At 41.4% G+C, this 24864-nt stretch overlaps 1 protein-coding gene across 2 annotated transcripts in view; it reads right to left on the bottom strand.

Annotated features, from left to right (window-relative positions):
• LOC122561080 (protein prune homolog 2-like) overlaps nt 1-24864 on the bottom strand; it is a 435917-nt gene that overhangs the window by 316541 nt on the left and 94512 nt on the right. For both annotated transcript variants that reach the window (XM_043712461.2, XM_043712468.2), the window contains exon 5: nt 21645-21803. In XM_043712461.2, the coding sequence (XP_043568396.2) occupies nt 21645-21803 (159 nt within the window). The remainder of the gene's footprint in view (nt 1-21644; nt 21804-24864) is intronic.

Genomic DNA, 24864 nt, shown 5'->3' with positions numbered 1-24864 from the left:
AGCCTGCATCCTGGACCTTCACTTCGGGATAGAAGTTGGGATGTTTGGCAAGACAATGTTTATGCTAGCACCTTGGAAAGCTGTAAGGCTACCCACAATCAGCCCAAGCACATTAAGTAATACTTCACAATGAATAGTTTCTTTCACAATTCTGAACTTTGCCTCCCCATTGTTTTGCTTTTGTCTGTGGTTGCAATAAAAATGTCATTCGTTTTAATAAATAAGTGATTAAAATCAAAATTGACTTTTAAAAACAACTTAGACCTAAAATTACTGATATCTAGCAATCCTAATGGTGGCACGTTCAAGAAATTTGCCATTACTGAGGGCGGTGAGGGGACCATGATTTCTAAGGAACTCATTTGTGTTCCAATCCGGAAGTCACAGTGTGTCTGAAGGGGGTCCAGAGGAGTTCACACTGAGGGTCCCTGCTAGGACCTGTCAGCATGTAAACTTAAAGTAAAATGTCCTACACATATTCAATTGCCATAGCTTCTCACGAACTGAATATTTGTGCTCTGTCACATATTTAGAAAAAGCTAATTTTGATACTGCAGTATAGTGATTATGTCATCAAATTAGTAGTCCTGAAGCTAATCATCTGATGATAAGAATTTTAATAATGTGGAGGTTAGTGTTTTTCTTATCCTGAGTTCTGTGCACAGAGATTGGAGGCAGTCGCTACTCAAAGTGTTTCTGGGCTAAAATGTGCTCCATATATTCCACACGAGGAGGAGCAACAATATTTTCTCAATTAGTTGTGACATGCAAATGGACAGCAGTTATTAGCCTGAATGAAACACAGCTAAGGCAGGAGAATTTAAGTTTAATTAATTAAAATTAAGATAAAATTCTAACATCCGTAATGATGACAAGGAAAGTGGTATATTGTTGTAAACCCCATCTGGTTTACTAATGCCCTTTTACAGGAGGAAATCTGCAGACCTTGACAATGTATCTATATGTCTCCAGACCCACAGCAATGTGGTCGACTCTGAACTGTCCTTTGAAATTGTTAAGCAAATCAGTTATATTCAACTAGATGGCTCATCACCACCTTCTCAAGGACAATTAGAGATGGTCAATTAATGCTGACCTTGTCAGTGATGCCCACATCCATTGAATGAGTAAAATAGAGAGCTAAAGGAATAAACAAAACAACTATAGATGCTGTAAATCTGAAACAGCAAGGGAAAATTCTGACAACTCAAGAAGTCTGCCAATGCTTATAACATGAGAAGTCAGATGAAATCTCAAATAATGATACAGAATTTAGTGAGGTCCTGCACCACTGAATTACATTCAATTAGTCTAATGCTGCAGAGATTACAGCAAATTGTTTCATAAGTGAGTTACACCACTCTTCATCCTGCAAAATCATGAAACTATTGCACTGTTCTGCTAATAACTCATCAAAATTTATCTTGTCCAGTAAAGTTAATGGATATCAAATTTCCTGGATTTGCTCAATTTACCTTCATTGCAGCTATTTATACTGCAAAATAATGATATTAGTGAAGGCACTTAAATTCACAAGTTAAAAATAAAGAGTAAAGAAACATAAAACTTCGACTTTTCATTTATTTCATTCTTAGCTAAATTCAAATCAAGAACAAGTCTTCTGCACCCAACAAGAAAATGCTGAAGAAACTGAGCAGGTCTATCAGTATCTGTGAAGAGAAACATTGCTAACATTTTGGGTCCAGTCTAATTCCTCTTCAGTTCTGAAAGGGGGTGGAAAAAATGTTTGTGTCATTGTACATTTGATTCATTGTATTGTCTTAAAATGGAGGGCACTAAAGTGCTGCATGTGCCACAACTGAAAGACAGAATTAGTGAGCAATTTGTCAGGCTTGCAATTATCACAGAACATGCTAGAAGCTTCAGGATGATGGTAGATATGAAATTGTCTTTCAGCTTAATCTGAATAACTCAGGCAAGCTTGATTTGATTTCTTATTGGCGCATGTACCTCAGAACAGTGAAAAGTTTTGTTTTGCATGCAGTACAGATAGATCATACCAGACAAAATGCATTGGGGTAATAGAACAGTGCAAGGGATACAATGTTACAGTTGCAGAGAAGGTGCACAAAGAATGAGATCAACATTAAATTTGATGGAGCACACAGTCTCACATTGATTTTGACCATTAGCTCTGTTGTTGGCTCTGCCAGGGAAGGAGTGAATGGGTGAGTTGATGAGCATTGGTCAGCAACAGCCCACGTTAGCACTTTGAAGCCAGAAGGAGAACCCTTATCAGGATGATTGGTTAAACCAACCTTGGTTAACCAAGTTAAGGATAGCGTCACATTGAAATTTTAAAAACACACACATTGCAAAGATTGGTGAAACAGAGGATTGGGGAAGTTTTAAATACTACCAAAAGTTGCCCAAAAATAATTGAGGGGAAAAAATAAATTTTGAGGGCAAACAAGAAAGTAACATACAAACACATAGTAAGAGCTTTTTTTTAAGCAATTACAAAGGAAGAAAGAGGCCAAATTGAACATGGGCCCCTGAAAAATTGAGAGTATGGAATAAAATAGGAACCAGGAATACCAAATAAGTTAAATAAACACTTTGCATCAGTTATCATGGTAGAATGCACTTGTCACATTTCATATATACTAAATAATCAAGGAGCAAAGGGATAGAAGTAATATAGAATATAGTAATTATCACTAGAGAAAAAGTACTAGGGTAACAAACGAAGCTTAAGGCTGAAACACCTCCTGGACCTGATGGTTGTATTCTAGCGCAAGAAAGAAAGTAGCTACAGTGATAGTGGATACAATGGTAGAATTCTCCCAAGAATCCTTCTGGCAAAGTGCCAAAGGATTAAAAAACTGTCAACGTAACACCCTAATTCTAAATGGGAATGAGACAAAAGAAAAAATACAGGGAAATGTAGAGCGCCAGTTAGCTTAACAGCTATCAACGAGAAAATATTGAAATCTATAATAAAGCATGTAATAACAGAGGATTTAGAAATACACAACATAATCAAGCAAAATTGTGAAGGAGAAATCATACCTGACACATTTATTTGAATTCTTTGAGGTAACAAGCAGGATAGGTAAAGGAGAAACCAGTAGATCCTAAATATTTGGATTTTCAAAAGGTGTTTGATAAGGTGCCGCACATAAGGCTACTTAACAAGATAAGCACGTGCTATTGGGAATAGCATATTGCCATGCACAAAGATAAGCTAACTAATGGGAGACAAAGTTCAACAAAGAAGGAACATTTTCAGGTTATTTACCCGTTACTAGTGGAGAGCCAAAGGTATCAGTGCTGGAGGTCACAATTGTTTATAATATATACTAATTACATAAATGAGGAAAGTAGTCCAAGTCTGCAGATGACAAAAGAAGTGTATGGAAAGGCAAGCAGTGCAGATGACACAAGTATGAGAGAGATTAAGCAAGCAGGCAAAAAAAAACTTCTCAGCTAGGATATAATGTGGGGAAGATGAGGTTATGCACTTTTGCAGGAATAAGAGAGATTAATATTATATAAATGGAGAAAGACTGGAGAAAGCTGCACAACAATGGGATTTGGGCCCTCGTTCATAAATCATGGAGCTAGCATCCAACCTCAACAGGAAGTAAAAAATGTTAACTTATTTCAAGAAGAATGGAGTATAAAAATAGGAAAGTCTTGTTATGAATATACAAGATATTAGTTAGATCAAATCAAGATTATTATGAACAGTTTTGGCTCCTTAACGAAGGAAAGATATTCTGACATTGGACGTAGAATAGAGAAGGTCCACTAGGCTGATCTGAGGCAGAGAAGATTTCTTATGAAGAGAGGTTGAGTAAGTTGGACCTGTACTCATTCAAGAGTTCTAAAGAATGTGAGGTGATGTTATTGAAACACACAATTGCTTTTTGGGGCGTATGACAGGCTAGATGCTGAAAGGTTATTTCCCTTCATGGGAGAGTCTAGAGTAGTGGGCATAACCTCAGAATAAGGCCTCATCCATTTAAAACAAGAGATGAGAAAGATATTCTGCACTCAGAAGGTCATGAAATCAATGGAATTCTTCCAGGCACAGGGTCAGTAAGACTGGGTCAGTAAGTACTTCCAAGGCTGAGCTAGTCAGGTTCTTTATCAATAAGGGAATCAATAGTATGGAGATAAGGCAGCAAAGTGAAGTCAGGATTATCAGATTAGCCACGATCTCACTGAATGGAAGAGTGGACTTCAATGGGCCGAATGACATAGTTCTGCACCTACATTTTATGATCTTATTCCTGTAGTTGAAGTTGCATCACAAGGGCATTCGTACTCAACAGAAATGGTTACATCATATCATCATTTCCCAAAATGTTTGATAAAACACATGTTATTGACTAGCAGATTTCTTACACACAAACAACTCCCCAGCTCCACTTTCTTTTCAGTATGACCACACATTAAAGGACAGCCTTATAGAGTAAGGAAGGTCATTACTGTACTGCTGTGCATTTCTTCTGACTGTGGAAATAACTAACCAGGTGGCTCTGTTCATGTTGCCAATGTTTGGCGTTGTGGTCTCCATCAGCACACCCAAGAAAAGACAGCAGCAGAGTTTAATTTGGATGGAGGGGTATTGCATTTTGGTAAAATAAACATCAGCTGTTATACATCTAAAAGTATTGCCTTGGGTAGTGTTGTAGAACAGAGATCTAGGGGTTCAGGTAGATAGTTCTTCCAAATTCATCCCAAGTTAGATAGTTTTTCCACATGTAGCCAGGGTGGCTAAAAAGGCATTTAGCATGCTTCCCTCATTGCTACACCTTGGAGTACAGGAGTTGGGACATAATGACCTCCTTAACTCTGCAAAGTTGCCTGTTAATGTATAGTCAAACTAAAAAGAAAGGAAAACTGGGGAGTTGAAAGTGGGTAAAAGCCCTGCTAGTCAATATTGCGTGTTTTTCAAACATTTTTGTTTTTAACTCAACCATAGCATTTGGATAGGAAACCACGAAGTGATGTAACCATTTCTGTTGGGATGCTGAGATTGTACAGGACATTGGCGGAGCCTCTCCTGGAGTACTGTGTCTATTTCTGATCACCTTATTCAAAGAAGGGTATTATTAAGCTGGAGAGGCTTCAGAAGAGATTTACCAGGATGTTGCCAGGAATGGAGGGTTTGAGTTACAAGGAGAGGCTGGTACTTTATTTCACTGGAACATTGGAGGTCGAGGGTGACCTTGTAGAGGTTTATAAAATCATAATGGGTATACATAAGGTGAATGGCAGGAGTCTTTTCCAATGGGTGGGGGATTTCAAGTTTAGGAGCATATTTTTTAAGGTGAGAGGAGAAAGGTTTAAAAAAGACATGGGACAACATTTTTAAAAAAAAAACACAGATTTGTTTGTGAGTGGAATGAATTTCCAGAGGAAGTGGTGGATGCAGTACAGTTAAATGTTTAAAAGACATTTGGATAAGTACATGAATAAGAAACACTTGGAGGGACATGGTCCAAGCACAGGCAGGTGGAATTAGTTTAATCTGGAATTATGATTGACATGGATTGGTTGGACCAAAGTGTCTGGTTCCATGCCCTATGACTCCATGACTCTTTGACACCCCTCTCCAATACCTTGTCCACCCAGGTGATGAACTCTGATGAATCAGGGTGCTAACATGCTTTTCTTAACCCTCTTGAACATAGTCAAACAACTCACTTGGAATTGTAGTTCCTGCCTTGCATCATTTGAATTCTGGCACAGCTGGGGTTTAAATATGGCTTCAATGCTATAAGGTCCCAACAGCAGTGAGCACTTCTGCCTCTGAAAGCAGCTGGAACATGGATGCATATTTAAATGAGAGCAGCTGAAGACAGACAAAAGTAATCTGGCCCAACTGAGGAAAACCTTCAATAAAAACCCCAAAAATGATAGTCAAAAAATGGGAAGATTCATAGCTCTAAATTCAGATCACCGATAATATTGTTATCTTCACCTTCATATCTGATCACTTTACATCAGTTCATTTGCTGGTGTCATCTTCTTCCCAGACTGATCTCGAACACAATCTTTCCTAACACATTCTACATTGGTCAGCTTTAACCGGTTCATTATATTCATCATCCAAACTCTCCTTTGTTTCACTCAGCTATATTTTCCATAAATCTTTCTTTTCAATGTCTCCAAATACCCTTTAATGATCTGAATACAAGCAGTTTTCTCCATCCATTTCCAGCATTTCCTCATCAGTTTTCTGCCTGTGTAGGATATGTGGAATATATTCCTGTATGTCCATGTTTAGAATGTAATCAGGTTATTGACAACTTCTTTGTTTGCTGTTCATATTGCAAAGAGATAAAACAGGTGACAAGATGTAGGATCTCGGCATACTTTTCCTCACATTCAGATTCAGTTTGTTTGATGTTCTCTGATCTCATTACCTTCTGTTTAATCTAAAACTTGTTTGTTGGATCAAATCTTGAAATATTTCCTGTGAAGAACATTTCACATTATTGGCTTGTACATGTCTTCAATCTACACGGAACCAAACATTACAGCACTGAAAGAAGCAGTTTAGCTCATATCCTATGTCAATTCCTTGACAAAGCTATGAATGGCCCCATTCCCTGTTCCTTTCCCAAAGGCAAGCATTTTGCTCCCCTTTGAAGTATTTTCAGAAAGTTGAATTTGCTTTCTTTCAGAAGTGCTTTCCAGACCATAATAACTCACTACACAATATGCTTTCTGCCCATGTCACGTCAGGTTGTTTTGCTTGCAACCTTAAACTGGTAATCTCTGTTAACAGCCATTACGCCCCTCAAACATTTTCTCTTCAATAGCTCAATCAAAGCACTCTGTGACTATTTTTTTAGTTGAAAGTTTTTTTTACAGAATAATAAAATTACAATCTTATGGTCCAACAACAATAACAATAAACTAACTACTAATCTACTTTACAAAACAAATCAAAATATCAAAAGAAAAAGACCAATCTTCCCACACTACAATTCAATAAATAAAGACATAAGTTAAATTAAATTACTGTAGTCTGAGTTTTGCTAAACTAACTTAAACCACTCAGCACCACCCCACCAAAACTCCCATCATCAGGAGCATCAGTTAGTATACCCGTATTTACTCGGGATTCTTCCTCTTAGGGTCCCTGGTCTGCCAGATACAGTCTTCATGGCTATACAAAGACTCCAATCAGTATGGCTGACAAGTCTGCGTCTGTCTGATTTATAAGATGTGGCAGCCCTTTTTTAAAAGAAGTTCTGTTTTCTGGTGCACCATACTTGTAAGGAAATCTAGGGGAACATGCTCCATCACTAACCTACACCATCTCTAAAGGCCTGAGGGGTTTACGGAGATTTAGTTCATCAGAATGTTCTTCCTCACGCAATATGTAAGAATGTTAAACAGTTTCTTCCCATGCTCATCTAGCGAAGGCAGATTCAGCGATCCCGGAAGGAGGGATACTGGATCTGCCCTAACCTCAGTCCCCAAGATCTCCTCCAACACATTTACTATGGCACCTCAATATCTACGAATCTTATGGCACAACCACAAGCAATGTCTGTTTTACATCGAGGCCAGTTTGGAGATGCACCTTTTTAAAATTTTGCTAGCTACTCTGGAGCCAGATGGGCTCTGTGGAGAATTTTTAGTTGCATGGCCTGCGTTTTTTTACAAATCAAAATCTTTTTCGCATTCTCCCATATATCCTCCCACCCTTCTGACAAAATTTCTCCTCCCAATTCTTGATTCCATATTCTGTAAAGCCTTCCCATATCTTCTGAGGCATCCCCTCCCTGTAAATGATAGAGAGTACTAATCGAGAGAGTGCCTGTGGACTGAAGCATTCCCCTCTCCACATCAGACTTTTAGGGATGAACCAATAGCATGGTCCTTTTCTGTATAAGGTCCCTGATCTGAAAATAGCAAAAAATGGCGCTATTGGTTAACACATGTTTTTGACTCAGCTCATCAAAAGACATCATGACCTTCCCCTCAAGTAGGTCTCCCAAACAGGAGACTTCCCTCGACTTCCATAACTTAAAGCCGGAATCTATCGACCCCAGCCAAAATCCTGGTAGTCCTACAATTTGGGTGAGTGGGGAGGTCTTATGTAAATCACCCTTGCTCAGTCACATCATTCTCCATGCTTTGACTGGGTTAATGATGATCAGATTTTTACAACACTCCGCAAGAGTTCTCATCCTGTCCATAAATAGCAAATTAATACTTTGCCTGGGAGGCCTCAATATTGAGCCATATTGACCTTGGATCCTGACAAGCCCAACCATTCACATTAGACAATAAATAATGTATTTGATACACTTTGAAGTCTGGGAGGTCTAGCCTCCCCATTCCCTGTGGAAGCTGCAGCTTAGCAAACTTAAGAGGGTGCCCACAGCGCCAAATGGAAAATTAAAGCCAACCATTAAGTCTCTGCAGCACTTGTCTCGGTAGCACCAGAGGGAGCATTCGCATGTGATATAAAGGCAAGGAAGAACATTCATTTTGATCAGAGCTATTCGACCCAACCAGGATATTGTTAGCACCCCCCAATGCTGAAGGTCTTGTCTTATCTTCTTGAGTAATTGTACAAAATTAGCTTTGTACAATTGGTGAAAGGCAGGGATGATGAAAATACATAAATATAGGAAACCTCCCTGGGACCACCTAAAAGAAATCGAGCTCCATCTTCAAGGTCAGGTACTCCCAAAAGACCCCTCACAGGCATGGCCCCCAATTTCATAAAATTACTTTTATACCCTGAAAAAGAGCCAAATAAATTAATATTTTGTATTAAATAAGGCACAGACATTGTTAGGTTAATCAGAAAGAGAAGAACATCGTCTGCATAGAGAGGGATTTTATGCCCTCCTATTCCCACTTCTGGGGCAACTATTTTGCGGTCCTTCTGAATACTTTCTGCCAGCAGTTCAATTACGAAAGTAAACAACAGTGGGAAAAGGGCGCACCCTTGGCAGCTGCCTCTACCAATGCTAAAATTGTCTAATTTTGTGCTATTTGTGAGAACCGCTGCCATGGGATCGCTATACAACACTGCCACCCACCGAGCAAAGAACCCCCAAGATCAAACTGTTCGAGGACATAAAAAACCTACAGCCATTCCACCCAATCAAATGCTATTTCCACATCTAGGTAGACTATCAAGCCCGGGATCGACCTTTGCTAGCACACCTGGACCATATTCAACACTCTTCTGATGTTGTTAGAGGAATGTGACCCTTAAATGAAACCTCTCTGGTCCTCCTTTACATTAGAGGGCAATACCTTCTCCAGCCTCGACGCTAACATTTTAGACAGAATTTTAAAATCCACATTTAGTAGCGAGATGGGTCTGTACAAGGTACAGTCCTCAGGATCTTTCCCTCTCTTAAAAATAAGGGAAATATTAGTTTCCCTGAGAGAGGGTGGGACGCAGTCCTGACTGTACGAATGGCTATACATTCCCCACACCAGCTCAGCCAACATGTTTATAAACTCCTTACAAAACTCACTCAGGAATTCATCCAGGCCAAGCACTTCGCCACTTTGAAGCTGCCTCGCCACCTCTTGTATCTCGTGTTGTCAGAGGGACATTCGAAAGGGAGGCTTGCTCCGAAGTTATACCTGGAAGATTCAAGTTCTCAAAAAAGGACTCCATCCTCGCCAACCCATCCTCACAGCCCTCTGACCGGTGTAACTCTACATAAAGTTTCCTAAATGCTGCATTGATCTTTTTGGACTCACGAGTGGGATTACCAGTACCCTCTCTAATGGACATGATAGAGTGAGGAGCGCTCTTCTTCCTGGCCAGGCATGCTAAGTATCTACCTGGCTTATCACCATCTCAAATAGCCTTTGCTGCATGAAGGAGACTGCTCTCTTTGCTACCTGGATGAGCACGGAGTTCAAAGCAGCCCGGACAGCTGTAATCCGCTGTAACTTAGTCACAGATGGTTTGTCAAAATATGCTGTCTTGGCTGCCTTCAACCGGGCCTCAAGTATATGTTGTTGCTCTCCCCTCTGTCTCTTCTGGGTCGCTGAGTATGAGATAATTATACTCCTTGAATAGGCCTTCACAGCCTCCTAGAGCACCAATGGGTTACTGGTCGTACCCAAATTAATACCCCAGAATGTCTTATACTCCCTTGCGAAATACTCAACAAACTTACTGTCTTTCAAGAGAAAAGGATCCATGCATCAATGCTGCCTATCTGTCCCGTTACTCTCTGATCTTAATCTCCAAATACACTGCCGCATGGTCCGAAAGGGCTATATTCTCAATTTTACAGGTTAGTACCGAATCCAAAAAGGTCGGCAGGGCAAAAAATGTATCGATCCTTGTGTGGCACTTGTGCGAGTTGAAGAAGAAAGTAAAATCCCTCCACACATCCACAAACCCCAACTCCCCACATAGGTCCACCAACAGCCCCAGAAACGTCCAGAGAAAACATGGTTTACGACCCCTTGTAGATCAGGGCCTGTGGATCATTCACTAGCAACTAGGAGCTTCCATAACCATTTGTTTGTGTTTGTAACATTGAAATCGAGCTAGGACAGGGTGAAGGTGCTGGTCCAATCCGGGCCTGCACATCACAATCCGATAAACCCGCTCAACTCGCACACGACCCGATTCGGCTCCCAGTCCCAGGAGCTGTGGGACATTGATTTTCGAGGTCATCAATCTGCTCGATTAAGGCTCACATCTGTGTTTCCAGGGCCTGAATCTGCCCCACCGAGGATTCTGCTGCAGTCTCCAACGCCGCGGTTCACTGCTCCATCTCCTCCACGCAATGCCTGAGTGTTGGATCTCCTGCTCATACTTTTGTAGTGTGACCGAGATCAGTTCCAAACTGGTCCAGGACTCCAGCACTGAATCAATCTTCTCTTGGAGTTTGGTGAACTCCAAACCCAAACGCTACTGTTCAGGTAAGTTCAAAGGTGCTTCCACGGGAGTTGGCACTGAGGCCACAGGCACATCCACTGCTGCAGGGGAGTGCCCTGTGTGTTGCAATCCATGTGACCCCTTTCCTCGAGTCATCTTCCCTGAACGTTAAAAGTGATATTTAGAAATTTTGGGGAGTTTACACTGCAATTTTTATGAAAATGGCCAGTAAGGTGAGAGTGAAAGTACCTCTTTGCCTGGATTGTGGTGCAGAGCTCAGCAAGGCAGACCTGTTAGATAGTCACCATCTTGAATCCCCCAAACGCCATGACTTTTAATACCTCCTTCAAATCTATTCTTATTACCTATGTTCTAAGTAGAAAAGGCAATTTCTCCCTCATTTCCAGTAACTGAAGTCTTGCATTCACAGTGCTATACTATTAAATCTAGTATCTTCCCAAGGATTAACAACCTTTCTAAAATGCAATCTCTCCATCATTTGACAATAGACAATAGGTGCAGGAGTAGGCCCTTCAGCCCTTCGAGCCTGCACCGCCATTCAATATAATCATGGCTGATCATTCCTAATCAGTATCCTGTTCCTGCCTTATCTCCATAACCCTTGATTCCACTATCTTTGAGAGCTCTATCCAACTCTTTCTTAAATGAATCCAGAGAGTGGGCCTCCACTGCCCTCTGGGGCAGAGCATTCCACACAGCCACCACTCTCTGGGTGAAGAAGATTCTCCTGAGCTCTGTCTTAAATGGTCTACCCCGTATTTTTAAGCTGTCCTCTGGTTCGGCACTCACCCATCAGCGGAAATATGTTTCCAACTGCCAGAGTGTCCAATCCTTTCATAATCTTATACGTCTCAATCAGATCCCCTCTCAGTCTTCGAAACTCAAGGGTATACAAGCCCAGTCGCTTCAGTCTTTCAGTGTAAGGTAATCCTGCCATTCCAGGAATTGACCTCGTGAATCTACACTGCACTCCCTCAATAGCCACAATGTCTTTTCTCAAATTTGGAGACCAGAACTGCACACAGTACTCCAGGTGTGGTCTCACCAGGGCCCTGTACAGCTACAGAAGCACCTCTTTGCTTCTATCCTCAATTCCTCTTGTTATGAAGGCCAGTATGCTATTAGCCTTCTTCACTACCTGCTGTACCTGCATGCTTGCCTTCATTGACTGGTGTACAAGAACACCCAGATCTCTCTGTACTGCCCCTTTACATAAATTGATTCCATTGAGGTAGTAGTCTGTCTTCCTGTTCTTGCCACCAAAGTAGATAACCATACATTTATCCACATTAAACTGCATCTGCCATGCATCTGCCCACTCACTTAACTTGTCCAGGTCACCCTGTAATCTCCTAACATCCTCATCACATTTCACCCTGCCACCCAGCTTAGTATCATCAGCAAATTTGCTAATGTTATTGCTGATACCATCTTCTATATCATTAACATATATTGTAAAAAGCTGCTGTCCCAGCACGGATCCCTGCGGTACCCCACTGGTCACTGCCTGCCATTCTGAAATGGAGCCGTTTATCACTACCCTTTGTTTCCTATTAGCCAACCAATTTTCAATCCAAATCTAGTACTTTGCCCCCAATACCATGCGCCCTAATTTTACTCACTAACCTCCTGTGTGGGACTTTATCAAAAGCTTTCTGAAAGTCCAGGGACATTACATCCACTGGATCTCCCTCGTCCAACTTCAGAGTTACATCCTCAAAAAATTCAAGAAGATTAGTCAAGCATGATTTCCCCTTCATAAATCCACGCTGACTCTGTTCTATCCTGTTACTACTATCCAGATGTGCAGTAATTTCATCCTTTATAATAGACTCCAGCATCTTTCCCACCACTGAGGTCATACTAACTGGTCTATAATTTCCTGCTTTCTCTCTCCCACCTTCCTTAAAAGATGGTACAACATTAGCCACCCTCCAATCCTCAGGAACCGACCCCGAATCTATTGAACTCTGGAAAATAATCACCAACGCATCCACGATTTCCCGAGCCACCTCCTTCAGTACCCTGGGATGCAGACCATCAGGCCCCGGAGACTTATCAACCTTCCGACCTAACAGTCTCTCCAACACCAAATCCTGGCAAATATAAATTCCCTTCGGTTCAGGTCCTTCAGCCACTGTTACCTCAGGGAGATTGCTTGTGTCTTCCCCAGTGAACACAGATCTGAAGTACCCATTTAATTCCTCTGCCATTTCTTTGTTCCTAGTAATATATTCCCCTGTTTCTGTCTTCAAGGGCCCAATTTTTGTCTAACCATTTTTTTGCCTTGCACATACCTAAAAAAGCTTTTACTATCCTCCTTAATATTCTTGGCCAGTTGACCTTCGTACCTAATTTTTCCTCTGCGTATTTCCTTCTTAGTAATTCTCTGTTGCTCTTTAAAAGCTTCCCAGTCCTCAGTTTTCCCACTTATCTTAGCTATGTTATACTTTTTCTCTTTTAACTTTATGTGTTTCTTTACTTCCCTCGTCAGCCACGGCCGCCCATGCCTCCGCCTGGGATCTTTCTTCCTTTTAGGAATGAACTGATCCTGCAACTTCTGCATTATACACAGAAATATCCGCCATTGTTCCTCCACGGTCATCCCTGCTAAGGTATTGCACCATTGAACTTTGGCCAGCTCCTCCCTCATAGCTCCATAGTTCCCTTTATTCAACAGAAGTACTGTCACTTCCGACTGTACCCTCTCCCTCTCAAATTGCAGATTGAAGCTTATTGTATTATGGTCACTATTTCCCAATGGCTCCTTCACTTCGAGGTCTCTGACCAATTCTGGTTCGTTACACAATACCAGATCCAGAATTGCCTTCTCCCTGGTCGGCTCCAGCACCAGCTGCTCTAAGAATCCATCTCTGAGGCACTCCACAAAGTCTCTTTCTTGAGGCCCAATACCATCCTGATTCTCCCAGTCTACCTGCATGTTAAAATCCCCCATAACAACTGTAGTGACATCTTTGCGACAGGCCAATTTCAGCTCCTGATTTAACTTACATCCGACATCCAGACTACTGTTTGGGGGCCTGTAGATGACTCCCAAGAGGGTCTTTTTACCCTTAGTATTTCGAAGCTCTATCCACACTGACTCTACATCCCCTGACTCTAGGTCCCCCCGCGCAAGGGACTGAATATCGTCCCTTACCAACAAGGCTACCCCACCCCCTCTGCCCGCCAGTCTGTCCTTACGATAGCACGTGTAGCCTTGAATATTCATTTCCCAGGCCCTGTCCACTTGAAGCCACTTCTCAGTTATCCCCACAATATCGTATCTGCCAATTTCCAAAAGAGCCTCAAGCTCATCCATCTTATGTCTAATGCTTCGTGCATTCATGTATAGTATTTTTAATTTGTTACTGCTCTCACCCTTCCCATCAACCCTTATTTCACTCATCCTTACAGCATGATGCCTTTCCGAGTTTTCTGCCTCATTGATACAGTTGTCTTTCTTGACTTCTCTTGTTCTGACTTTCCCTTCAATTTCCTTTTTAAACATCCAGTTTGTCCCCTCCCCCCCGCTACTTAGTTTAAATGTAGCGGTGTTGCAGTAGAAAACCTGCCTGCCAGAATGCTGGTCCCTAACCTATTAAGGTGCAAGCCGTCTCTCTTGTAGAATTTATGCTTACCACAAAATATACCCCAGTGATCCAAGAACTTAAATCCTTGCTTCCTGCACCAGCTCCCCATCCACACGTTCAAGTCCATTATCTCCCTGTTTCTGGCCACACTAGCCCGAGGAACTGGAAGCAAACCGGAGATAACCACCTTTTCAGCCTTCTTCCTAGTTCTCCGAAGTCTCGCTGTAGTATGTCCCTCCTCTTCTTCCCGACATCATTTGTGCCGACATGTACCACCACCTCTTGCTCTTCACCCTCATCCTTGAGGATTTCCTGCACTCTGTCCGCGATGTCTTTCACTCTAGCACCAGGAAGGCAACACACCATCCTTAAATCCCGTCTGCTGCCACAAAAACCCCGGTCAGGTCCTCTCACGATGGAGTCCCCTATTACCACGGCTCTGTATGATGTCCGCCTCTTCCGCTCTGCCTCTGCGGCAACGTTTGATTGACAAACTTGGCCACCTTGTGAACTGGCAGTGTCAGCAGTCTCTGCTTCCAAAAGCTTCAACTTGTTCCCGACAGGTACTTCTCCCGGGGTCTCTTGCACCTGTCTCCTCTCCACCTTCCTCATAGTCTGCTCTCTTCTGGCATGATTGGTGTAATAACATTTGCTACTAGCAACTCTCCCAGAAAGTAAAATCCAGCAGATCAAGCAATGGTTGCTAGAGATCAGTGCAGATCTGTATGTTATCAACTTCAAGGGAACAGTGGAAAGACAAGAGGAGGAACAGGGTCTTGGAATCACCATCAGGTCTTCGCCCATCTTAGGTCAGCAGGGGGATGTACATCCTTGCCTTGTGAAGGAGAAGGAACAGCTGAGCTTTGCTTCTGTGGCTTCTCATAGGGTACTCCTGCTGTGGACAGAGATTTCACCAGTAACACCAACATCTCAGTACGATGTATTCTGCCATGCCTCAAGAAATCAGGGTTGGCCACCAAGGGACTCCTAGGCATGAAGGTCAGCAGCCTGCCTCCATCTCAACTGGAAGTAATGAGGAATCAGCACAAAGAATCAAGGAAAAAAAGTGAATGAATAGTTAAGGTGTTACTGCTCATGTCTGATTATGTACATAATAAAGATATTAATTGTTTCTTAAAGGTCCATCTATTTGTGCAGGTCACTTGGAAATACAGGATTAACATAACCCAAAGCACAGAAAAAGCTGGCAAAATAGCCTGTTTTGATGTTATGTTGTAACAATTCAATGATTCAATGACCCAGAGGCTGTCTGAAAGGGAAACTGGTACATGTGGTCATTCTTTTCAAATATCCAGAAAACCCAAATGGAACTGGAAAGTTGAATGTGGGCCTTTAGTTGCTTGCACAGCTACATAAGAAAGAATCATCTGTATGAGGTGCATACACATAACCCCCACGCCTCCCTTCTGTCTATGCTGTTGCCACCTCAACATTGTCCTCATGTATTTTGCAATGCTGCAGCTGGTTATCATTATCCTTTCTGCCACAGTATGATCCACACTGGATCTTAATGCCACATTGCACATTGACTTCCATTGTATTGTGAAGCTGCCAAGCAAATCAATAACAGAGGGAACAAATACTTATTAAAACTCGCCACCCATTTCCACAGTCTCTGCAGATCACATTGAACACCCATGAAAATACACACTCTGAATTAATTACTGTGTTCTTAGCAGTCACAGTTCAAACTTGATCATAAATAAATCTTTGGGTCAGATTTCTTAAATTACAACACTGATATCTACCACTGGTTTTCTATTACACATCAAATGAAAAGGATTCACAGATGGGGACTGCCAAAAACAAACATCAGATCAAGATCTGACACAGTCACGACATTTATCAAGATCAAGGACTTCTGGCCTAGAGATGAAGCCCAGCACGGACTGGCTGCTCTGTCTGATTTTTTTTCCCCTCTTTCTCTGCTTTAGTAAAAGTGTAATGCTGAACCTTTTACTTTTATTTCTTTATTTTTCTAATTTATACCTATGTTTTTATACCTCGGCAACTTTGTAACTAAGATGGCAACTTTGTAAACTTTTCACAGTACTCAGTTACCCCTGTACTTGAATATATGCGACAATAAAACCTAACTCTACTTCTAATTCTAATTATGCAGATTATAGCATTTATTACAGATTGATCTAGTATAACGCTCATGAATTGGCTACAACGCTCTTGGTGAATTGTGGACGCTGTTTAGATAATGTGAAGTTTTTACCGAACCGGTATGGGGATTTTCTATAGCAATCTTCCACAGCCCAATTTTCAATAGCAGTTTTCCATACCCCAATTTTCTATAAAACGAGCTTGCAGAGGAACGCAACCATCATGTGATACCAGAATGACCTGTACAGCCAATATTTGATCATACATGGCTAAAGTCAGCACATAATAGCTGTGAAATTATACAAAATACTAACAAAAGGTGAGAAACGTGTCTGAAATTCCGCTGTTCATGTGAATGATGCCATTAACCTACTTATTGTAAATAAAAATCATCAACTCAAGAACTACCCTGATTAGAAGCCTATACAATGTAAAAACAAAATCACAGGCCTTTAAGTATACTTAATGGCCTGAGAAACCTAGGCCCTTCAGGTAGAAGCACAATAGATTGATCACATCCAAGAATCCAAGTATAGATTCTCGAGATTTCAAACAAGCTCAATAAAACAAAGTGAGCGGAGGGCTGGAGGACAAGAGAACCAACACATCCAGATCAGTCATTCCCATGTGCCACAATCAAAATTAGCGGAACGTTTACTGAGACATGAGCTATTTCCAAAGACTTCCCGAGAGAGTTGCAGGCTGGGAGCTGAAAAGGCATCCATATCCTCCATATCACAATGAAGGCAAACCTGAGATACAATTCAAGTGGCAGAGACTGGATAATTTAATTTGAAATAAGCTAGCTGAACATGCACAGATATATTCATGGAGTCAGTACCACCATTGCAATGACAATCTATGAGTTTCAACCCCAATATGCCTTCATTTGTAATGGCACAAAAACAAAGAAACATGAAGACTCTGCAGTTGTATTAAGAAACTGTAGCTACAATATTTATTTTCTAGGGGATCTGGAGATGCGCAACACAAACAATTGATATGATTTGGCACATCTGGCAATATTTTGCCATATTTACTGGGCACAGACTTGCATTTTTATATCTTAAGAAAGGACAACTGCTGAATTCTGATGAGTTTTTATTTTGACTTTGAGAATAAATTATTCTCATCTTGAACAGCAATGAATTTGTCCCTAGAAATATAAATTTAGTTTCCAAGTTTAAATTATTCTTTCCTTTAAAAAATAATCAATGTCAAATATTGCATTTAACACCCATTGTAACAATGGAATCATTCTGTCAGACATGGTGATGTTGGTATGAGAGGTCATCAAATCATCAGTGTTATAAAGCAGTACCTGATCAGCGATAACCTGCTCAGTGATGCACAGTTTGAGTTCTGCCAGACCACTCTGCTCCTGACCCCTTGTGCCTTGATTCAAACATGGATAAGGCAGCTGAGTTGAAAGTGACTGCCCTTGACATTAAAACCACATTTTACCGTGTTTGGCATCAAGGAGCTTGGTAAAACTGGAGATAATGGAAATGGGTAAGCAGGGCGACTGTCTGTTAGTTAGAGCCATAACAAGCACAAAGAAAGATAGCTATGGTTACTGAAGGTCAGTTATCTCAGCTCCAGGACATCTCTACAGGATTCCCTCAGGCAACTGTCCTCGGCCCAGCCATCTCCAACTGCTTCATCACTAAATATACTTCCTTCATAACGTAAGAACTTTGGATAGTCACTGACAACTGTACAAATTTAAACATGTGTAATTCCTCAGATACTGAAACAATCCATATCCAAATGCAGCAAGAGCTGGACAATATCCAGGTTTGTACTGACAAGTGCCAGTCAATGACCACTTCCAACAAGAGATAATTTTACTATTAAGCCTTTATTTTCAATGGCATCACCATCACTGAATCCCTCATTATAAACACGTTTGGGGTTGCCATTGACCAGAAACTGAACTGAACTCACCATACAAATAATGGTGACAAGAGTAGTTCAGAGGCTAGGGGTCATACTGTAATTAACTCACTTCCTCACTCCACAAAGTCTGTCCACAAGCCCAAATTAGGAGTATGATAGGATACTTCCCACTTGCCTAGATGGCTGCAGCTCCAATACTCAAAAAGCCTTATACCATCCAGGACAAAGCAGATAACTTGATCAGCACCACATCCATAAATATTCATTCTTATGTTATTACCAAACAAGTCAGACTGAAATATGGTTTGAAAAATCATATTTTGCTTTGTTTTTATTTAATCAGGTTATCTTCCACCAAACCACAAGCACGCAATACTGTAGATTCGGTTTCAACAATAAAACAGAAGTTCATTACAGAAAAAAATGAATATGAAAGAGAACACCAAGGTATTTGCAAACAACATCATTTGAAAGGTTTCAAAACACAAAATACAATCCCACCTTTACCAACACCATCACTTTCCAGTACTCAAACATTAGAGTGTAGTGATTCAACAAGATCAGCCATATGGACCTCATGGAAAATGAGTTCCCTGATTGAACCAGATTAATAGCCTCAATCAGAGAGCCCTGGCTGACAGACAAGAACAGGAGTGTCAGACATCCTGTTCACTGACAGCTGGATGTGGGTGGATTATACTTTGGAGGATCGTTATGGACTTATTGGGCTGAATGGCCTGTTTCCACACTGTGGGGATTCCATGTTTCTATGGACATTCCATGTGTAAATTAAAGGGGTCTTGGTGACAGGATACCAGCCTCTGTGGAGTTAATTCATAGAGACAGTTTGTGCATCTGTCATATCTACAAGTTTAACTTAACTGTTCCTTTCCCATACCAGTGGATGGTCCATTGTCTCTTTCTTGATTAGTCACACAACTAACCATAGACTTTCAATCTCCTGAGTAAACTCTTCATTTCTAACCAAACATTTCTGATCTGGAGCTTTTAGATAGGTTAGATTACTTAGTGTGGAAACAGGCCCTTCGGTCCAACAAGTCCACACCGACCCGCCGAAGCACAACCCACCCAGACCCATTCCCCTACATTTACCCCTTCACCTAACACTACGGGCAATTTAGCATGGCCAATTCACCTAACCAGCACATTTTTGGACTGTGGGAGGAAACCGGAGCACCCGGAGAAAACCCACACAGACACGGGGAGAATGTGCAAACTCCACACATATAGTCGCCTGAGGCGGGAATTGAACCCGGGTCTCTGGCGCTGTGAGGCAGCATTGCTAACCACTGTGCCACCGTTTTAAGCTTCCTTACTCTGAGGTAACCCATTTCCCAATAGTTGCAAACTATTTCCCTTTCTCACACATCTGACGTTTACTAATGTCTCTGAATTGAAAAACAGAGGTTTCCCAAACTATGGGCTAGTCCCCTAAGCAAAACAAAAAACTGATCCTTCAAAATAGTAAATGCTCAATAACTACTCTGTCTACATTCAAAACACACTCAATGTGAACAAGTCTCATTATCAAGACAGCAACCCTCTCTCATACTAGTTTAAAAAAAACACGACTCTAAAAATATTGACAAGATAATCAGAGAGACATACCAAAAACCATATGCCACTACTTCCAAATCTAAACTCTAAAAAATTGTATTCATACATAAAAATCAAACATCTTCTATCATACCTCCATCATCACTGTTCAGCAGCAGCAATGTGTACCATCTACGAGATGGACTACAGTAATATAGGGTAATTTAGACAGCACCCTCTAAACTCTGGACCACTTCTATCTGAAAGGACAAGGGCAGCAGGTATTTAGGATCATCACCAATTGGAAGTTCACCTGCAAGCCATACACTATTCTGACTAGAAAATATTACATTCCTTCAATGTCATAGGATCAAAATCTCCGAACTTCCTCCCTGATGGAATTGTCGGTCTTGCTACACCAAGTAGATTAAAAGAAGTTCAAAGCAACTTGAGAAGGCGGTGGGAATGATTCAATTGAAAAGCAATCTGGAAGTATGAAGTACAACCCACAAACAAGGTAAAAAATTGAACAGCAAGTTACTGTCCTCCAAGAATTAGATTATGACAAAGCATCATGTAAATTAAGCATGGAGTCTCTGAAATGTAGAAGGTTATGAGGAGATTTGCTTGAAGTGTTTAGAATTTTGAAAGTAATTGATAAGGAAAAGATAAAAAGAGACATGTGTGATCTGGTGGAGGTGTCAAGGACAAGGTAAGAAAACATTAAAATAAGCAGATCATTCGGAAGAGAATTTGGGAAGAACTTCTTCAGACAAAACATCGGACAAGTGTGAAAAACTAATCAGTAAAAACAGTAATCCCTAGCTCTAAAAATAATTTTAAATGTGTGGTCTTTCTTCCCCCCATGTGGGTCTGGAAGGATATGAAACACAAGTGGATAAATAGAGTCAAGATGCAGATCAGCCAGAATGTCAATGAATGACAGAACACATTGAAGAACTAAATGGCCTACCCTCCTCTTTCTATGTAGTCAAGAACATGCCCTCCGATGAAGTTCACTGAATTAGACATGAGATGAATGGTAGCATGCTCAATTGGATATGTTTTCAATCTGACTATTCAACTGGAATACTTTTGATCAATTTAATTCTTCACAACTTATTAAAAACTTTAAAAATTACCAGTAATTTTCTGAACTTCCGTTGCTCTGGTTTCCAGTTTTGCTTATCCTACTCCACTTCATTTTTCTTCAGGTCAGCATTTTGGCCATCCAATACTATGCTGGCTTAATGCCAACACATTGCAAAAGAGTGCTCATTTGGCAACAGCTCTTTTGCCTGCTGTATGGCAATGGGGCTCAGCGTGAAAAAATGGACTGAACTTACTCACATCAGGAGCAGGCAGCTAACTGGCCATTTCCATCAGCTGCCAGATGGAAAAAACGGTGTAGATTATTATTATTAACAATATAATCAAAATCTAGTCAATGCCTCAAAATGATGAGGACTACTAATCTTCAGAGCAGTGTTTACCAGCAACAATACTAATTATCAGAAGCTCATCGCACTATTGGCAGATTAACAGTCAACTCAAATGGAGAAAAAGAATAAGGTAAGTACCAGAGACATCAAATTTTGCTTGCTGCAACATGTCAAAAATCTCTTGTTGTGCAGGAAGATCCGGAAACCTGTGTTCCAGAGCAGCTAAAATTTCTTCATCCTTCAAAGTTACTTTTCCAGCTTCAGAGGTCATATTCATGCAGTCTAAGATGATTGCACCTATCAATCAAATATTTTTACAAAAGAATTAGATATCTCATTGCTTAGAATTTAGTGCAACAGTATCAACTGCAAAATGCCATTCAACAAGACAGAAACTGAGTAACAACAAGTAAGCTGTAGAAACAAAAAGATGTTAATATGTAAAGATTAGTTGATTACAACTAGTCACTCCACTGCAACATTATTTATAATCACCAGTAATAAAATGTTCACATCCTGACAAAATAGTCTGTCACAACAGACAAAAGACAATAGTCTCACTGCACATATGAAATTATGCATATCAGTGCTGCATTTAATCTCAAATTTGGCAACTCTCATTGGTAAGGGGTTATTTTGTTCAGAGTACAGCTTCACTTCTTTATTGAATTAACTAAGAGCTTAATCTGCATTTATTAGATCTTTGTTATTTTGTTTCTTCCAAATTTGTTTGCAGGTGTTAGAGAGTGACTGCCCTTGACATCAAGGCCACATTTAATCTAGATTCGGAGGTGCCGGTGTTGGTCTGGGGTGTACAAAGTTAAAAATCACACAACACCAGGTTATAGTCCAACAGATTTAATTGGAAGCACACTAGCTTTCGGAGCGACGCTCCTTCAATCACCTGATGAAGGAGCGTCGCTCCGAAAGCTAGTGTGCTTCCAATTAAACCTGTTGGACTATAACCTGGTGTTGTGTGATTTTTAACATTTAATCTAGCATGACATTAAAGAGACTGAGCAAAATTATAGTCAATGGGAAATAAGGAAAAATCTCCACTGGCTGAAGTAATACCTGCAACAAAAGAAAATGACTGTGGTTGAGTCAGATGGTAGATGATGGTCTGATTTGAGGAGTCAGGCACAGACATTCACTGCACATTTCCAAGCCTCTGATCTGCTCTTATTGTTAAACTAATTATGCAGTTGTCAAAAAGTGTGGCGCTGGAAAAGCACAGCAGGTCAGGCAGCATCCGGGGAGCAACACAGTCAACATTTCAGGCACAAGCCCTAGCGGGGGGTGGGCTGAGAGATAAATAGGAGGGTGGGGATTGGGGTGGAAGGTAACTGGGAAGGCAATAGGCAGATGTAGGTGGGGTGTGATAGTAATAGGTTGAAGAGGAGGGTGGAGAGGATATGTGGGAAGGAAGATAGAACATAGAACATAGAACAATACAGCACAGAACAGGCCCTTCGGCCCACGATGTTGTGCCGAACATTTGTCCTAGCTTAAGCACCCATCCATGTACCTATCCAATTGCCGCTTAAAGGTTGCCAATGATTCTGACTCTGCCACTCCCACAGGCAGTACATTCCATGCCCCCAGCACTCTCTGGGTAAAGAACCCACCCCTGACATCCCCCCTATACCTTCCACCCTTCACCTTAAATTTATGTCCCCTTGTAACACTCTGTTGTACCCAGGGAAAAAGTTTCTGACTGTCTACTCTATCTATTCCTCTGATCATCTTATAAACCTCTGTCAAGTCACCCCTCATCCTTCGCCGTTCCAATGAGAAAAGGCCTAGCACTCTCAACCTATCCTCGTATGACCTATTCTCCATTCCAGGCAACATTCTGGTAAATCTCCTCTGCGCCCTCTCTAAAGCTTCCACATCTTGCCTAAAGTAAGGCGATCAGAACTGCACACAGTACTCCAAATGTGGCCAAACCAAGGTCCTGTACTGCTGCAACATCACTTCACGACTCTTGAATTCAATCCCTCTGCTAATGAACGCTAATACACCATAGGCCTTCTTACAAGCTCTGTCCACCTGAGTGGCAACTTTCAAAGATCTATGAACATAGACCCCAAGATCCCTCTGCTCCGCCACCTTACTAAGAAGCCTACCGTTAACCCTGTATTCCGCATTCTTATTTGTCCTTCCAAAATGGACAACCTCACACTTGACAGGGTTGAACTCCATCTGCCACTCCTCAGCCCAGCTCTGCATCATATCTAAGTCCCTTTGCAGCCGACAACAGCCCTCCTCACTATCCACAACTCCACCAATGTTCGTATGATCTGCAAATTTACTGACCCACCCTTCGACTCCCTCTTCCATGTCATTAATAAAAATTACAAACAGCAGAGGACCCAGAATTTATCCCTGCGGAACTCCACTTGTAACTGGGCTCCAGGCTGAATATTTACTATCTACCACCACTCTCTGACTTTGACCGGTTCGCCAGTTTTCTATCAACTGGCCAAATTTCCCTCTATCCCATGCCTCCTGACTTTCAGCATAAGCCTACCATGGGGAACCTTATCAAATGCCTTACTAAAATCCATGTACACTACATCCACTGCTCTACCCTCATCCACATGCTTGGTCACCTCCTCAAAGAATTCAATAAGACTTGTAAGGCAAGACCTACCCTTCACAAATCCGTGCTGGCTGTCCCTAATCAAGCAGTGTCTTTCCAGATACTCATAAATCCTATCCCTCAGTACCCTTTCCATTACTTTGCCTAGCACTGAAGTAAGACTAACTGGCCTGTAATTCTCGGGTTTATCCCTATACCGTTTTTTGAACAGGGGCACAACATTTGCCACTCTCCAGTCCTCGGGTACCACCCCCGTTGACAGTGAAGACGAAAAGATCATTGCCAACGGTTCTGCAATTTCCTCTCTTGCTTCCCACATAATCCTAAGATATATCCCGTCAGGCCCGGGGGACTTGTCTATCCTCAAGTTGTTCAAAATGTCCAACACTTCTTCCTTCCTAACAAGTATCTCTTCTAGCTTACCAGTCCGTTTCACACTCTCCTCTTCAACAATACGGTCCCTCTCGTTTGTAAATACTGAAGAAAAGTACTCATTCAAGATCTCTCCTATCTCTTCCGACTCAATACACAGTCTCCCACTACTGTCCTTGATCGGACCTACCCTCGTTCTCGTAATTCTCATATTTCTCACATACGCATAAAATGCCTTGGGGTTATCCTAATTCCTATCCGCCAAAGATTTTTCATGCCCTCTCTTAGCTCTCCTAATCCCTTTCTTCAGCTCCCTTCTGGCTATCCTGTATCCCTCCAATGCTCTGTCTGAACCTTGTTTCCTCAACCTTATGTAAGCCC

This window comes from Chiloscyllium plagiosum, unplaced genomic scaffold (assembly GCF_037043375.1).
Source record: "Chiloscyllium plagiosum isolate Xiang-an unplaced genomic scaffold, Cpla_swu_hap1 HiC_scaffold_2, whole genome shotgun sequence".
Taxonomy (NCBI): domain Eukaryota; kingdom Metazoa; phylum Chordata; class Chondrichthyes; order Orectolobiformes; family Hemiscylliidae; genus Chiloscyllium; species Chiloscyllium plagiosum.
This window is presented reverse-complemented; position numbering and strand designations above follow the sequence as displayed.